At 33.1% G+C, this 13,942-nt stretch overlaps 2 protein-coding genes across 2 annotated transcripts; one reads left to right on the forward strand and one right to left on the reverse strand.

Moving 5' to 3' along the window:
• Positions 1-560: 560 nt before the first annotated feature.
• On the reverse strand, positions 561-7,178 carry LOC107423516 (methylenetetrahydrofolate reductase (NADH) 2). Its single transcript, XM_016033090.4, has 12 exons — positions 7,008-7,178; positions 5,499-5,931; positions 5,352-5,412; positions 5,158-5,240; positions 4,211-4,384; positions 3,426-3,599; positions 3,217-3,317; positions 2,980-3,091; positions 1,879-1,959; positions 1,616-1,793; positions 1,087-1,421; positions 561-948 (listed from the first exon to the last, which is right to left on the reverse strand). Exons 2-12 carry the CDS (start codon positions 5,901-5,903, stop codon positions 865-867), a joined length of 1,788 nt encoding a protein of 595 aa, XP_015888576.1. The 5' UTR covers positions 5,904-5,931; positions 7,008-7,178; the 3' UTR covers positions 561-864.
• A 3,305-nt stretch (positions 7,179-10,483) lies between these two features.
• LOC107423506 (succinate dehydrogenase assembly factor 2, mitochondrial) lies at positions 10,484-12,900 on the forward strand. Its single transcript, XM_016033075.4, has 5 exons — positions 10,484-10,747; positions 10,943-11,053; positions 11,174-11,300; positions 12,348-12,416; positions 12,511-12,900. Exons 1-5 carry the CDS (start codon positions 10,617-10,619, stop codon positions 12,655-12,657), a joined length of 585 nt encoding a protein of 194 aa, XP_015888561.2. The 5' UTR covers positions 10,484-10,616; the 3' UTR covers positions 12,658-12,900.
• Positions 12,901-13,942: the final 1,042 nt, after the last annotated feature.

The following is a 13,942-nucleotide window of genomic DNA, read 5'->3' on the forward strand; positions in this document are numbered from 1 at the left end:
AACCTTGGATTGCAGACATACAAGTCCAATTTTATCTAGCATAACCTCAGGCACATACAACTGCGTTTTAAGGGCTAGAAAATTCCGTACTGGATATATTTTTGCATATTTTATTGTGTTTAAATTAAGAATTAAATGTGGCCAAAAAAATAAATTTTAAGTGTTTTTTTATTTACGCAATCAGTATCATCTCGTGTTATTGAAGCTGTTGAGCCAAACGACAGGAGCCAGATTTTGATTTTTGGGAACTTGAGAAAATGTGGATTTTTTTTTTTTTTAATTTTTTATTTGTCCAAATTTCTCGGTCCCTGATAAACGTGAAGAGCTCCATGGACTGTCTAGAGTTTAGACTAAAATCATTGTATGCATCAAAATGCTCAAAGGTAGAGTACAACATGATCAGTAAACCGTTTCAATATTAAATCTTTAAGGACTAAGATTTTGCATTGAAATATTATCCATCTATTTATCTATATATATAGATTTATTATTTTTTTTTTTTCAATTTTCAATAGTGATTTCAATATATCTGCACAACAGTAGCAACATTAGACAGCAAGTAACAAATTGGACAATCCAACACAGCCATTAGTACAATAAAATAGTTTTAATGATAAAAAATACAATGACAATGACAACAAATAACCAAAAGATTCAATATATAGAAATATAGCTATTTGTGCTGGTTCCTAAGAAGATGTTGCCAAGAGGAGATTGAAATAGGACATGGAGGTGTCATGATCCCACTCTGTTATTATAACATCGCAGTAACAATAAATTTATAATTCAACTAGCTGTAGAAGCACCATTTTTGAGTACTTGTGCCGACTTCGCAAGTGCAATAACAGACCGAGGCAGCTTACCTCAGAAGTCAGCAAAAACAGCAAAAAGATCGCCATTGATATAGTCATTATCTACTAAACTGACCAAGAAATAGGCATTTTCTATCTGCAAAAGTAAGAAAACGGTAGAGTTAGAACTAAACTAAATCCTTGTAAATTCATTGATTGCACATGCAGGTACGCAATGAAAGGAGTGTATCAAAAAACAATTAAGAATATGGGACATGTTTGAAACAGAATCAACCTCTTGAAGCAATTTTCTGGAAGCATCACCCTCGGGGTAATGACGAGCCCATCCCCTGGACCAGATTTCAAAAGCCTCATCCTTCCACACCATGAAGCTGGCAGGATCCACAACAGTTGGTTGAATAATCTCACGAGCTGGAAAGACTCCCCATGTTACAGCATTCACTTGACTTTGACCGATATTGGATAACCAACTCCCTTCTTTGTTTACAGCCACATAGGTTAGAGATGGGAGAGCTCTGCATTTGTCAACAAGAGCATCCAACTTCTCCCTGGAGCAGAAAAACTCTAGATAGGCCTTCTGGTAAACATATCCTCCTGGCCCCCCCCATCCTGAAGAACAAATAATACATATCAAAATCTAAATGCTTGTGCTGAATCAAGTTAAAATTGGTCAGGTGTCAAATGAATATCAAACCATTGCCAATATCTAACTCTATCATTAAGCATCGAACAACAGTAAACTGAACAATTTATAAATTAAATGCAAACAAATTCAGACACATTCTCTTATACTAATTACTTACCAACAACCGGGGAATCAGACCTTTCCCCATTTACTGCTGGTTGGCTATTGATGGTAAGGAAACCCTTTGTGTTAATTCTTCCCAACTGATCATTTATGATCCTTGTCTCTGGTTGAAGTCCATCTAATTCTGACCAGGGGCTGCTTCTCAATTTTCCAAGGCAGAATTTCTTAAATTTCTGACAGAAAACAATATCAACATGTTTATTTTTAGCAGAGCGATACAGAGAAAGGCCATGGCACATTCTGCAATGACAAAAATACCTCATAAACATCATCAATGTTAGTCAAGGGTGTCACCCATTCTTCAATCAATTTCTTCCCACGAGCACGTGGCCTCATGAACTGTTGAAACAAATACAAATTGAAATAAGACATGCTCTCTTAATAAGTAAAATGAGTGATAGAAAACTTCAATTCAACAAAATGAAATGGATTTCAAAATGCAAAGCGGAAAAAGCAACAAACTAAAGAAATGCCATTTATTTGAAAAAAAATCCATTATGCAACAGCAATGTGTATCTATCTTATCTTAAAACCAAAGGTTTAACAAGCAATTTTTTTAATGGAACCTGATTGTCTAAATTTGCTTCTATCCACCATGAAAATTGGCGCAAATATTATGTTAAGATCCATACTAGCTATAAGCCACTTTATTAGCCAACCAAGATCCTTCACAAGCCATCATCTTGAATTCCACATACCAAATCACCAACAGAATTATTTCTTTCTTAACGATTAATTTAGTTAAAGATGGCAGGGGCCACCAACTTTAATGGATCCAACTGTATATATTATGCTATAAATTTAATCAATTCATTTTGAAATAACTTGGTTTATAAGTGGATTATAGCATTTCACTTGAGATGGTTCAAGAGGGTCGGTCTAATTATTGATATTATTTGATTTTCGTTAACAATTTTGATTACCAACCAAATACTTTTAAACCAGAAACATGGTTTGAAATATAATGATTTAAAATCAGGACTCAAGCCTTGATTCCAGAAAAGATTACTCATCCCTATAAAAGTTTTGCTATTAAGCAATTAAGCTAAATGGGCATTGTTCTAAGAATATCCCAACATAAGGTTGTGAAAACAATAGAAAATGATAATGTCATGAGGTTATTAATTGATTAACTATGCAATTTGCACAAGCAAATTGTCCTAATGGTTGTCTGTAAAAATATTTCTCGTAGGAAATTTGGTGCTCTCTGGTTCATAATAAATTGAATTACAAAATCCATTGATAGATCTACTATTTCTCCAACTCAAATACTTATAAGAAAAGGAAGTTTAAATATACTAGAGGCTTAGAAATTAAAAATAAAAAAAAATAAAAAAATAAAAGTTCAGCAACTTGCACCTGATAATCAGAAAGTGCTCCATACGAAGGGTTACGAGAATCTCCCCATCGACCATGTGGGTACTGATCCCAACCTATAGTCCTTGATAAATAACTCTTTGGGCGATTAGCCCTACAAAAAATTGTTGGAAAGATTAGAATAATTGCAATGTTTCATGTACTTCAGTGTTACACAGTGCACCGTAGACCTAGTACTGATCATTGGTTAAGAATATTGAAGCTTCAGGGATTGCATACCAGAATATTGGACGAACATCTTCTTTAACTCGAAAAACATTTGTAGGACGTCTCCAAGGTAACGGCCTTTGTATTTTAGACTCTTCAATTAATCCAAGATTCTGCCAATTTAAATTTCTTTATCAGGACATACATGTATCAGAAAACATTAAACATTGCAACCTATATTATACATATCTCAAGTCATAGTAACAAGTATAGAAAAAAACCATTAAAATAGCCAGTGCAGATTTCTCCATGTTCAGAGTGTAAAGATGCAAAGTTCTAATTCCATGCGCCAAAATCTTCTTGCACATTTCTGTTCCAAGGTGAATCCCATATGCTTTTACAGCTTCTTCATTGTCCTTGATAGGCTCCAATGCAGCAGTAATCTCAGCCGGTATCTATAACATATAATTACCATAAACATTATACAATATGATCAGACAGTAAAAGATCAAAATTCCCCTTCTGAAAAAAGGGGAAAAGATAGCAGAAATTGTAGAGCAACCCAAAAAAAGCAGTTGAATAGCAGATACTGAACTGGCCATGAATCAGTTATGAAAGTGGAACTCTTCCTATGTAAGACAATTTTTTTTCAAGAATTTGATAACTGTTACATCTCTAAATTCACATCAATACACTCTGAGTCGGAGAATAAAAGAAAGGTCTCTCTCTCTCTCTTTTTTTTTTTTAAATCTTTTTTCTTTTTCTTTTCTTTTTTTTTTTTTTTTTCCACATTATGCTGGTGTGTACATTTTGTGTCATCTTCTCCCTTTCCCAGTCCTCACTCAAGAAGTTCTACGAGTCAAAAATTGGTTTGTTGTGAATCAATCATAGAGTGGTAACTAACCTAGCTGCTAGCAAAACCAAGTGATGCAACATGGACAAACTGGACAAAAATAGCATTAACTCTGAATCTTTCTTTCGTTAGAAATCGAAAAACAAAATAAATACAGTAGATACATCAGCACAACCATTTGAACAAATGGTTAATGTGTAGAAATTTGCATACCTTCGTTTTGCAAAAACCAGTCATGCGTAGGAAACCTTTATAGTTATTGATGGGCATAATTCCGGGAACAATGGGACAAGTGATTCCAATTTGGCGACAGTCATTCACAAATTTGAGGAAAATATCAGTATCATAGAATAATTGAGTGATAATTAAATCTGCTCCAGCATCAACCTACAAACAAATCATATCATCAGAACAACCTAACAGATGATTTAAAAGGTATAGGAAAGAAGAGAGCAGCCAAATCAAGAAACTCAGAAGTCTGCTTCAATCAATGTTTGATGCAATGTTAATGACACATTCCTAATAAGGTAGGACAACATTTCAGACTATCATTCCCTGCTATAAATATTTGTCTTCATCCAAATTACTTTGGTGCTTTGGCTTTCGTATGGGAGAAAAGGAAGGGGAAAAAGATCTAAAGAAGCATTGCAATGCTCAAACCAATTACTTCTAGGCTACAGATGCATATGTATGTGAGAATACTATTTTAACATATTAGGAGGTGGTGGAGGCAGCATTGTTTTAGAATGGACATGCAGAATGAAAGTTTTCATTGCAAGGATTTAATATAGCATCAAATATGACATAACAGAAGTATAATGGATGTCACATTCCAGTTCATCAATTCCAAGTCAAAAGACATTCGGAGTGAGCTTTTCGGCCACCTTGAGGAGGCATCAAGGCAAGACTCAGGACAGATCTACATGCATCTCATAGAACTAGCTTTAGGAGGAAAAGGGCTCTGTTACAGAAGCCTTTTCCTTTATCTTATTTCCTTTTTATTCTTCTCTAGCAAAAATTAACTGGTTTATATTATAACTTGATGAGAACAAAAGTGGCACTTAGATCAATCTGCAATTGCAATGCTTGTGGAAAATACAAAACATTAAATAATAGAGAGATAAGGTCAGAAAGGGGCTAATGAAGAAGTGTAGGAGGACCTTTCTCTTCAAGTATGCAAGATCGCTTTGATATCCTTCTAGGGAAGCCACGCCATTACTTCCTATCACATCTGGATGTGCCTCTGAGAAGGAAAAGGAAGAGATGTAAACAGACAGCAGGGATGATTACTACTTGAGATGGAAAAAAATTTAATCCCAAATAAATTTGAAATAAGAAGTAAAGGTAAAGAAACCTGGGTAACCAGCAACAGTTATTCCAAAGTAGTCACCATACTTGCCCCTGATATGTTTCACCTACAAAAACTAGCAAACAAATTAATATTACTTATTAGCACCATTGGAATATTCATCAAGTTTATAAGATGTACATAGAAAATTACCAGGTCAAGAGCACAAGCGAACCCGCCCTCGGTCTGAACAAACTTGTCCTGGCCATGAGGGGGGTCACCTCGGAGAGCAAGGACATTCTGGAGGCCATTGGATTTAATTGTATCTAGGGCATGGTCAATCTTCTCCACAGGCATGTTTGTGCAGGTAAGATGCATCATGCTCTCCACACAGATGATATTCTGCATTCTGTTGGCAATGTCCAGGGTGAGATCAGCAGTGGAGCCACCAGCACCCCAGGTGATATCACAGAAGGTTGGATTGTGGGCAACCATGCGATCCATCCTCTCAAAGAGGTTGTCTACCCCATCCTCGGTCTTTGGAGGGAAGAATTCAAACGAGAAAACTACCTTCTTCTCATCCAATGATGCATCTTGGATCTTCTCTATCACCTTCATTTCTCTTTATCAATTTTATCTATCCAATCTAAGGAAAAATATGAATTAGCGGTTTTCATGGTCTGAATTTTATTTATCTTTTCACAATTCCAAATTGGTATAGTTCGTTTAGAACACACACAAGACCGTTAACCCACATCATGCTAAAGTTATATCAACCAATCTAAGGATGGCCACTTCTCAAAAAAAAAAAAAAAAAAAAAAAAAAAGAAAAAAAATCTAAGGATGGCCAGTTTAAATTTGTGGCTAAGACTTTTTCAGAATATGCTGTTTAGAGGCAATAAATATCATGAGAAAGAGATCAAAATGCATAGCAACAACATATGTGTGTGTGTGTGTGAGTTGGTGGGTATATAGAAACACACATCCAGCAATTTACATCCATATATCTTAATCTTAATCATCTTTTGTTTCCCAATACACATGATTTAAGCCAACAGTCAAAGATCCAATAAACTCTGAAGTTCAGAAGATAAGAATTCATATTGATCAGAAGATAAGAATTGATATTGACACCAGCTATTAACATCTGATAATTTTCAGGTAACTTAAGAAACTCATTCAACTTTCATAAATCTCAACTCATTCAACTAACCAATTCTCGACTTCCTTTTGTTTTAAATTCAACATTCTTTAGCTTCCCAAACAATGTGGACTTAGTTCTCACATTAATGGAACTCCGTCCATGGACCCAGAATCAGATCAGCACCAAAAAAGTTAAATTTAAGCTAATATGCAAACAAACAAGCCACGCTAAAAACAACCCAGATCGAAAAATGTCAAATTTCCAAAGATTTAAATCAAAAGACGCCATAATTAGAACGTTATTTGTCATTTCCATTAGCATACATACTTCTGCATACGTCCATTTATAGTTTTCTCACTGGATAAAAGATTTTCAACTAGCAAAACTGGAACCCGAACATACCAACATAACTAAAAACAATTCCTGAACTCGATGAATGTGAAAGACACAACAGATCTGGGAAATTACATACAAATTACAAAAGAACAAAACCAGATTAAAAAAAAAAAAAAAAGTTGCAAAATGGACAAAGCTTCGAGTTCATAAAAGAGAAAAAGAGAGAGAGAGGGAGTGAGTACCAGTTAAGAGGAAGGAAGAATTTGATCCAAAATGCTTAAGAGAGAGAGGAAAGAAGATTGGATCCAAAAATGCAATATGGCAGGTTTTGGTTTTGGGACAGCGAGTATTTATGCGAGCGTGGGTTGGTTGGAGGAGCAAAACAACTTTATTGGTTGTGAGTGAGAATTTGATACACAATAAACTTAATTCCACTTCTATCCAACTTCACCAAACACAGTCTCAAGGTTGTATCTCGTTTCCATTCTTTTGGGCAGGGGTATGGTATGGTTGGTGATGTGGGTCCCACCCACCAACCCAACATAAGTGGGGCCACTGGGAGTAGGGGACGATGTTGACACATGGATGTGGGCTTTCCGCAAACCGACACCGTGGAAATTGGAAATCTGTTTTAGATTTGAATGAATGAGTTTTTTTTTTTTGTTTTTTTAAGGCCAATTCCACGAAACTCAGCTTTTATCAGTTCTCTGTTTTTTGCCCTTTTGGTAAATCAGGTTGTATCACTTTTTTATTGGGCAAAAAGTAGAATAATGAGCATGTCAGTCGAAGAAGAATTTCTTCATGTTTAGTAATCTAATAACGTATTTGGTAGTGTTTTCCAAACTTCTAGTTCATGTTTAGTAATCTATTAGCATATTTGGTAGTGTTTTTCAAACTTCTAAAAGCACTAAAAGAAAGATACAAAAACAAAAAAATAAAAAAAAAATTGAAAACTCGCAATGCGTTTGACAAAATGAAAAATGTGATTCTTTTGATTGGAAGAACGTAATGTTAAGGTGCTTCTCCTTTATATATGTATTTGTATTTCATATTTAAAATATTCCTATTTAATTTCAAAAATGTATTTTATGATTTTAACTCAATATCCAAATGCTTTTTTTTTTTTTTTCTCTTGCTACGACAATTGTTTGTTTGTTAAACTACTACTACCATACTACTACGGAGTATTTTGTACCGTTTTATTTTTATTTTTATTTTTATTATTATTATTCATTTTTGGTTGTATTTTTTTAAAAATAAAATTTTGATGTAGGAAGATAAAAATAAATAAATAAAATGAAACAAAAACATATCAACTCCTATAGACTATATCCCAAAAATTAGGCCTATGTTTAATCTTGCAAAAATATGGATAAATCTTAAGAAAGATTTCACAGATCTTTATAAAAATTTCGACATAGATTTGTTCATTTGTTCAAAATAAAAATTTATATATAACTATTACATGAATAATATTGTATAATGAAATATTTATGAAATGACATTTAAAAAATATTTTGTAAAGCTTACATATTTATTTTATCATTGCATATTATTAATAGAAGTGATGAGGGATAAAACGGAGTACATTTCATCACTCTTAGTTTCATTATTTGACCCTATGGTCTAGATCATTAAGAATGGAGCCTGTTTCTTTTATCCCTTAGGAAACCTTATGCATAAACTATAAAGTACACCATAATGTATCTCAACTAAGATACAACATAATGTGCAACCTAATATAGCTTTTGATATTTAAATTCTCTCTTTTGATTGGTGCTACACTGCTGGCCTTGAAGGCCTTCTAACGGTGTTTTTTTCACTTATTTTACAAGCATCACAAAAGTTATCAAATAGTGTGGGAGTATATTTAATCACTCTACTAATCTTTTTATTTGATCTTATGGTCCAGTGCAGAATAGTTTTTGGCATCCAAACTTTGTCTTCTGACTTGACCGTCAAAGGGTTTTTAAACAGTGCTACATCGGTATTTCCTAAAGGCTTTCTAACGATGTTTTTTTTAAATTTTTTTTAATTCTGCATGTATTATGAGTTCATTAATGATGAAATGTGATACACAATTGTAATTATTGATTTTTTGCATCAACAAGCACCATCGTTGTATACAAGTTTTTCTTATCCAATAATGTTCTTACATCATTCTCTCTAGTACTAGTTGACGCAGGAAGGATGCAGTCCATTTTTATTAACAATCTAGAATGGGGCCAAAGGCTGCACTCTTCAAGTTTTGTCTATTTAGTTGGCCTGTTTTTATAAATTAAATCTTGTTAGAAGATGAGCATACTTTATGAATTTTATTTTAGGTTGTTTTTGAGAATCCAATAGATCCATCAATATGTTTAATAATGTTTTTACATCAAAAACTTTTGTTAAAAAGTGCTTAAAAAAAATGTGTTTGGTTATATATAACCTTTTTTTGGTCATCCTATTCTACATTTTGGGTGCTTGTCCTGAAGTGTACATGAAGTTCTTTTATGTGAAAGTTTAGATGCATGTTTTCTAACTAATCATTTACTTTTCTCACCATGATTTTGCCAAGGCATGGGCATGATAAAAAATATGTTATGGTGATGTATTGCATTTTAGCGCAAACACATAAAATGAAATGAACTGGATGAAGAAATTATTAAAGAAGGTAAGAAATCTAAAAGTTTTTCAAATAAGGATCAAACAATTTTTAGATGCCAATAACCATATAGCACTTACTGTATTATCTAAAGTTTGATTGTATCTATGAATAAAAATCTTATTCATAGTTTGAATTCTTTCATTTTTACTATAAGGTGGAAAAAAAAAAAAAAGTGAATGGTATTTGAATTTTAATACAAGCGGAATATCATAATAATTGTGTTAATCTTGTTTTATAAGTTTAGCTTACGGGGCACTATTGTATAATGGAATATATTTTTGAATGCAATGGTCACGTATGTAAATTGCTGTATTAGCTTAATAATTATGTATGAAAAATCTTTATGATTTTTAAATTAAAGTATGATTTTAAAAAATAATTAAGAATATATTATATATGTATATATAAATACAGTTGAGGATACTAGGCCTATATTGAATCGGCCAACGCTTATATCGATGATAATGTGTTGTTTTTGGTTTTTTATTGATTGATCATGGCGCATACACGTTTATATTGATAACAAAACGTGTCATTTTTGGTTTTTCATTGATTGACCATGTAATAAAAATTGATAGGTGTCTTATGAAAATAAATAAAATAATACAGTAAAATGCTATAGATATTAAATTTTTTTATTAAAATTTTGATAATTAATTATATGATAATTTTTTAATAATATTAAATTAATATTATTTTATATATATAGATAAATAAATCATTTAAAACTTTTTAAAATCATAAATATCAAAATTTTTAAAAAAAAATTAGTAATAATTCATCCATAAATTTATTATTGTACAGTAATGATTAGAAATTCAAATTTTTTATCATTAATGTAAAAAAGAAAAAAAAAAGAAAAAAACTAAAATGGGTAGGTAGGAGCTGTACAATATACATAAATGAATTCTTTTATCAAAAAAAAAAAAAAAAAAAAGAATTCTTCAAACATTTTGAAAAGAACTTATGCTTGGAATTGATGCCACGTAGGACAAAAACAGGCCACAGCTCACCAATAGAAGAAGAAGGAAGGAGGGACAAACTCAAGGCTCAACACAAAGCCTAACAGAGGCCCATATATACATGCCGTTGTCATTTATGGTTAGTGCCTGATTCTAAACTTGAAGCACACGACGGCTTTCGCATTCTCTCTCTCTCTCTCTCTCTCTCTCTCTCTCTCTCACATTCCGACTAAAGAAAAATGGCGAGTTTGAGAAGGGCGTTGATGACCGTCGATCGACTTCTAAAATCGACGGCCGCGATCCACCGCACCTCCATTGCAGCAACAGCAGCCGAAGCTTCCTCTTTTGTTCCCATGGAGACACTGCTCCGGTGGTCATTCATGCCCTTTCTTCCCTTTTTTTTTTTTAATCTTTTTTTCTTATGCATGGATAAAAAGTATAAGTATAAAACAGAAGTCGAAAATAACAATGAAATTCTAAATTTCTTAGGTGGGTTTGCAATTTTTGGTTTTTTTTTTTTATTTTTATTTTATTTTTATTTTATTTTTTATATTTTTGGGTCCAGGCCACAATTGGGTTGTGTAAATGCTGGGTTTTATCGTTTCTATTCGAACAATTTCAACCCGCTGGCTATCGATCTCTCAGACGAAGAGAGCAAGAGGCGCCTATTCAACAAGTATTTTCTTTTTTATTTGCTCTGTTTATTTATTTAATATTTGGAAATTGCGTTTTGGGTTTTTGGATTTTGATGTTGATGATCATGTTTTGATTTCTTTTTGGATGGGGGTGGGAGTAGGCTACTATACAGGAGCAGACAGCGTGGGTTTCTGGAATTGGATTTGGTTCTGGGAAAATGGGTGGAGGAGCATATCCACTCTATGGATGAAAAAGGAATCAAAGCTCTTTGCCATGTCCTTGACCTGGTAACTGTACTATTCTGTTTCTTGCATTATATATTATAAATATGTGTATATATTAGGGGTAAGCTTTATAGGAGGTAGTTGATGACGTTGAGGTGCATATTCCACTTTACATCATGTAAAACTTGTACTTTTGAATTAATGGGAGACAAATTATAAAATGCATATTAATTTAACTGCCTCAGTTTTCATGGCTAATGCATATATAATATAAGTGCATTGCGGTCTGGAAGCTCGCGCAAATCAATATTTCGAAGACATATAAAAAAAGAAAAAAAAAAAATTCCTGTATAAAGAAACACTGGTCTCGTTTTGTTTTTCTTTCTGACAGAAAAATGACAAATTCTGATGTTATACTTGTTTACATCCGTCCATTGTGGTATTACTGGTTCTCTTAGTTTCGAATGAGAGTTATTAGTTGTGTATATTAATCTCTCAGTTTGCATCAGGTGAAATACTTCTGTATTGAATTTGGCAAAAAATGATTTGACACAAATTTTCTTTTTCCTTGTGTATAGAGAAACTAGTATAAACATGAAGTTCCAACTGAGTATCTTACCTTTAACAATTTAGCTGTATTAGGAAGAGAAAAAAAGAACATTCAGCATCACTTAGGTTTCATCCTCCAGTTATGATTTATTCAATTAAGTTTTCACCTTGCATATATCTTTTTAGTTTGGAAGGTCAACCTATACAACATCCACCAATCATTTGTCTGTTTATAGGACACTGAAGTATTTCTTAGCTCGTAGTTTCGGATTTAAGAACACTATGGTTTTGCTACTCTTTAGATACAGAGAAGTTTCATTTTCATTAGTTGGTTAAATGCAATTTAACAACATTGTGATTTGACCCACTGCAACATTGTTATTATGCCCCTGGTAAAAGTTAAATAAAAAGTGTGGCTGGTGAGCTAAATGAGAAGTAAGGACTCCAAAGTATTCAGTAGCTTTTGACTGTCCGAGAATAACAAGGAGGAGAATAATGGGAAGGAGGGAGATTAATTAATTTATTGAGTCCCTTTTCAAGTTTTTTGCTTCTGTTATGCAGGAAAACCCAGATCTTTGGAAATGGCTGACTGGTCAGGAGCAACCCCCTGAGCCAATTGAAACTAATCCCGTGAGATATAATCTAAAATATGAACTTTTTATCTCTGTGTTTTATTTTTTCACTTTTCCGTGTCCATTCTCATTCAAACTCTTTGCTGTTTTAGGTCTTTAAAGCAGTTCGCGACAAGGTTATGAAAAACCTTAACACCCACGCATCCCCTGAGACACGGGCAACACCAGGTCAGCCATGGGTAAGGGGATGGGATGATTTTAAGAAAGGTCGAGATAGCCCTGTAATGGGAAACCAATAGTATGCTTTCAGCATTATAAGTTAGTTTTTCCCTTGTAAAAGGGGATGAATAATGCTTGTTACAGTAAATCATATTTCCTTGCAATATGTGCTTGTTCACAAATAAGTTGTAGCTATGGAGGTATTGTTTGAGACGTTTCTCAAAATTAGTTGTTCATAATGTAATATATTGTAGTATTAATTCTTAACATCACATGACTTCAATCTATATTACATACGAAGAGTATACATTATGTTTTTGTTATTGTTTATTCTCACTCTCTCTTATGGAAAATAGGTTATCAAGAATATTAGGCCTTTGGAGATCAACTCTCATATAGAACAAAAATTCTTATAAAACTATTCGTAAAAGTTTTATAATGTTGTTCTTGTTGTTTTTATATGTGTGTGTGTGTGTATATATATATATATATAATATTATTTATTTAGAAAAACATCAAATAACTTAAGAAGAAAAGAGGAGACACCAAAGTTGTTGGGGAGGAACTAAATTTCACCAGTAATTCTAGATGGAAATGGAACCTTGAGAGTTATAGTAGCAAGGGAGGATACATTGGTGAATCCCTGGTGGGTAGGGTTAAAGGATAGCTGTGAAACTCCCTCACTGTCTTGTGTTCATTATGTTGATTTTTGCTTCAATGTCTTATGGCTGAAGGTTGTTCTTCTATCCATTTGGCCATTAAAGATGGTTGCCAATCTGTGTTCCCAATACGTATGATTTATCACTTGCCTAGTTTTGCTGTCGGTTTTTGCCTTATCATGGTTTTAAACTTTGCTGTACTTTAGGTTTTTGTTTGCTTGCAAAATTACATCTAAACTGAATTGGGAAATGAGAAAAAGAAAAGAAAAAGAGGCTAATAGCTTGGTTGGCAGGACATGAAATAAAAGCTGTTTTTGGTCCTGAAAACAACATTTCTTAACAAATTAATGTATTTAAAACCAGAAAATGGTTTTCTAGCTTTATATTTTATCCAGTTTAAGTATATGGTTAGTCTTTAGTTGCCTATTCTTTAGTTGCCAATCATCTGTAAGCTGATTGGAGTATATGGGAAGTGCCTATTCATATAAAAGACGCTAGGAGTTGCAACCACTGCCATTACTGTCACAATTTTGGACACCAAATCTGTTAGTAGACATTGGAATTGAATTTCTCAATAATTCTTTGCTGTTACTATTATATTCCTGATTTATATACTATTGCAACATCTAGGTTTGGAAACATTATCCCGAATTCACAAGATCCTTAATTTTCTCAATTGAGTCTCTCTTCATAGGAGTATAAGGGA

Source organism: Ziziphus jujuba, chromosome 3 (assembly GCF_031755915.1).
Source record: "Ziziphus jujuba cultivar Dongzao chromosome 3, ASM3175591v1".
Taxonomy (NCBI): Eukaryota; Viridiplantae; Streptophyta; class Magnoliopsida; order Rosales; family Rhamnaceae; genus Ziziphus; species Ziziphus jujuba.

Bases quoted from the DNA above. Each gene is read 5' to 3' on its own strand.
- LOC107423506 (XM_016033075.4), top strand. From the start codon at position 10,617: ATGGCGAGTTTGAGAAGGGCGTTGATGACCGTCGATCGACTTCTAAAA. The intron at 10,748-10,942 runs GTGGTCATTCAT...TTTTGGGTCCAG, and splicing joins CCCATGGAGACACTGCTCCG to GCCACAATTGGGTTGTGTAA. The intron at 11,301-12,347 runs GTAACTGTACTA...TCTGTTATGCAG, and splicing joins TTTGCCATGTCCTTGACCTG to GAAAACCCAGATCTTTGGAA.
- LOC107423516 (XM_016033090.4), bottom strand. From the start codon at position 5,903: ATGAAGGTGATAGAGAAGATCCAAGATGCATCATTGGATGAGAAGAAG. The intron at 5,241-5,351 runs GTTTCTTTACCT...TTTCCTTCTCAG, and splicing joins AACTGTTGCTGGTTACCCAG to AGGCACATCCAGATGTGATA. The intron at 4,385-5,157 runs GTCCTCCTACAC...ATTTGTTTGTAG, and splicing joins TTGCATACTTGAAGAGAAAG to GTTGATGCTGGAGCAGATTT.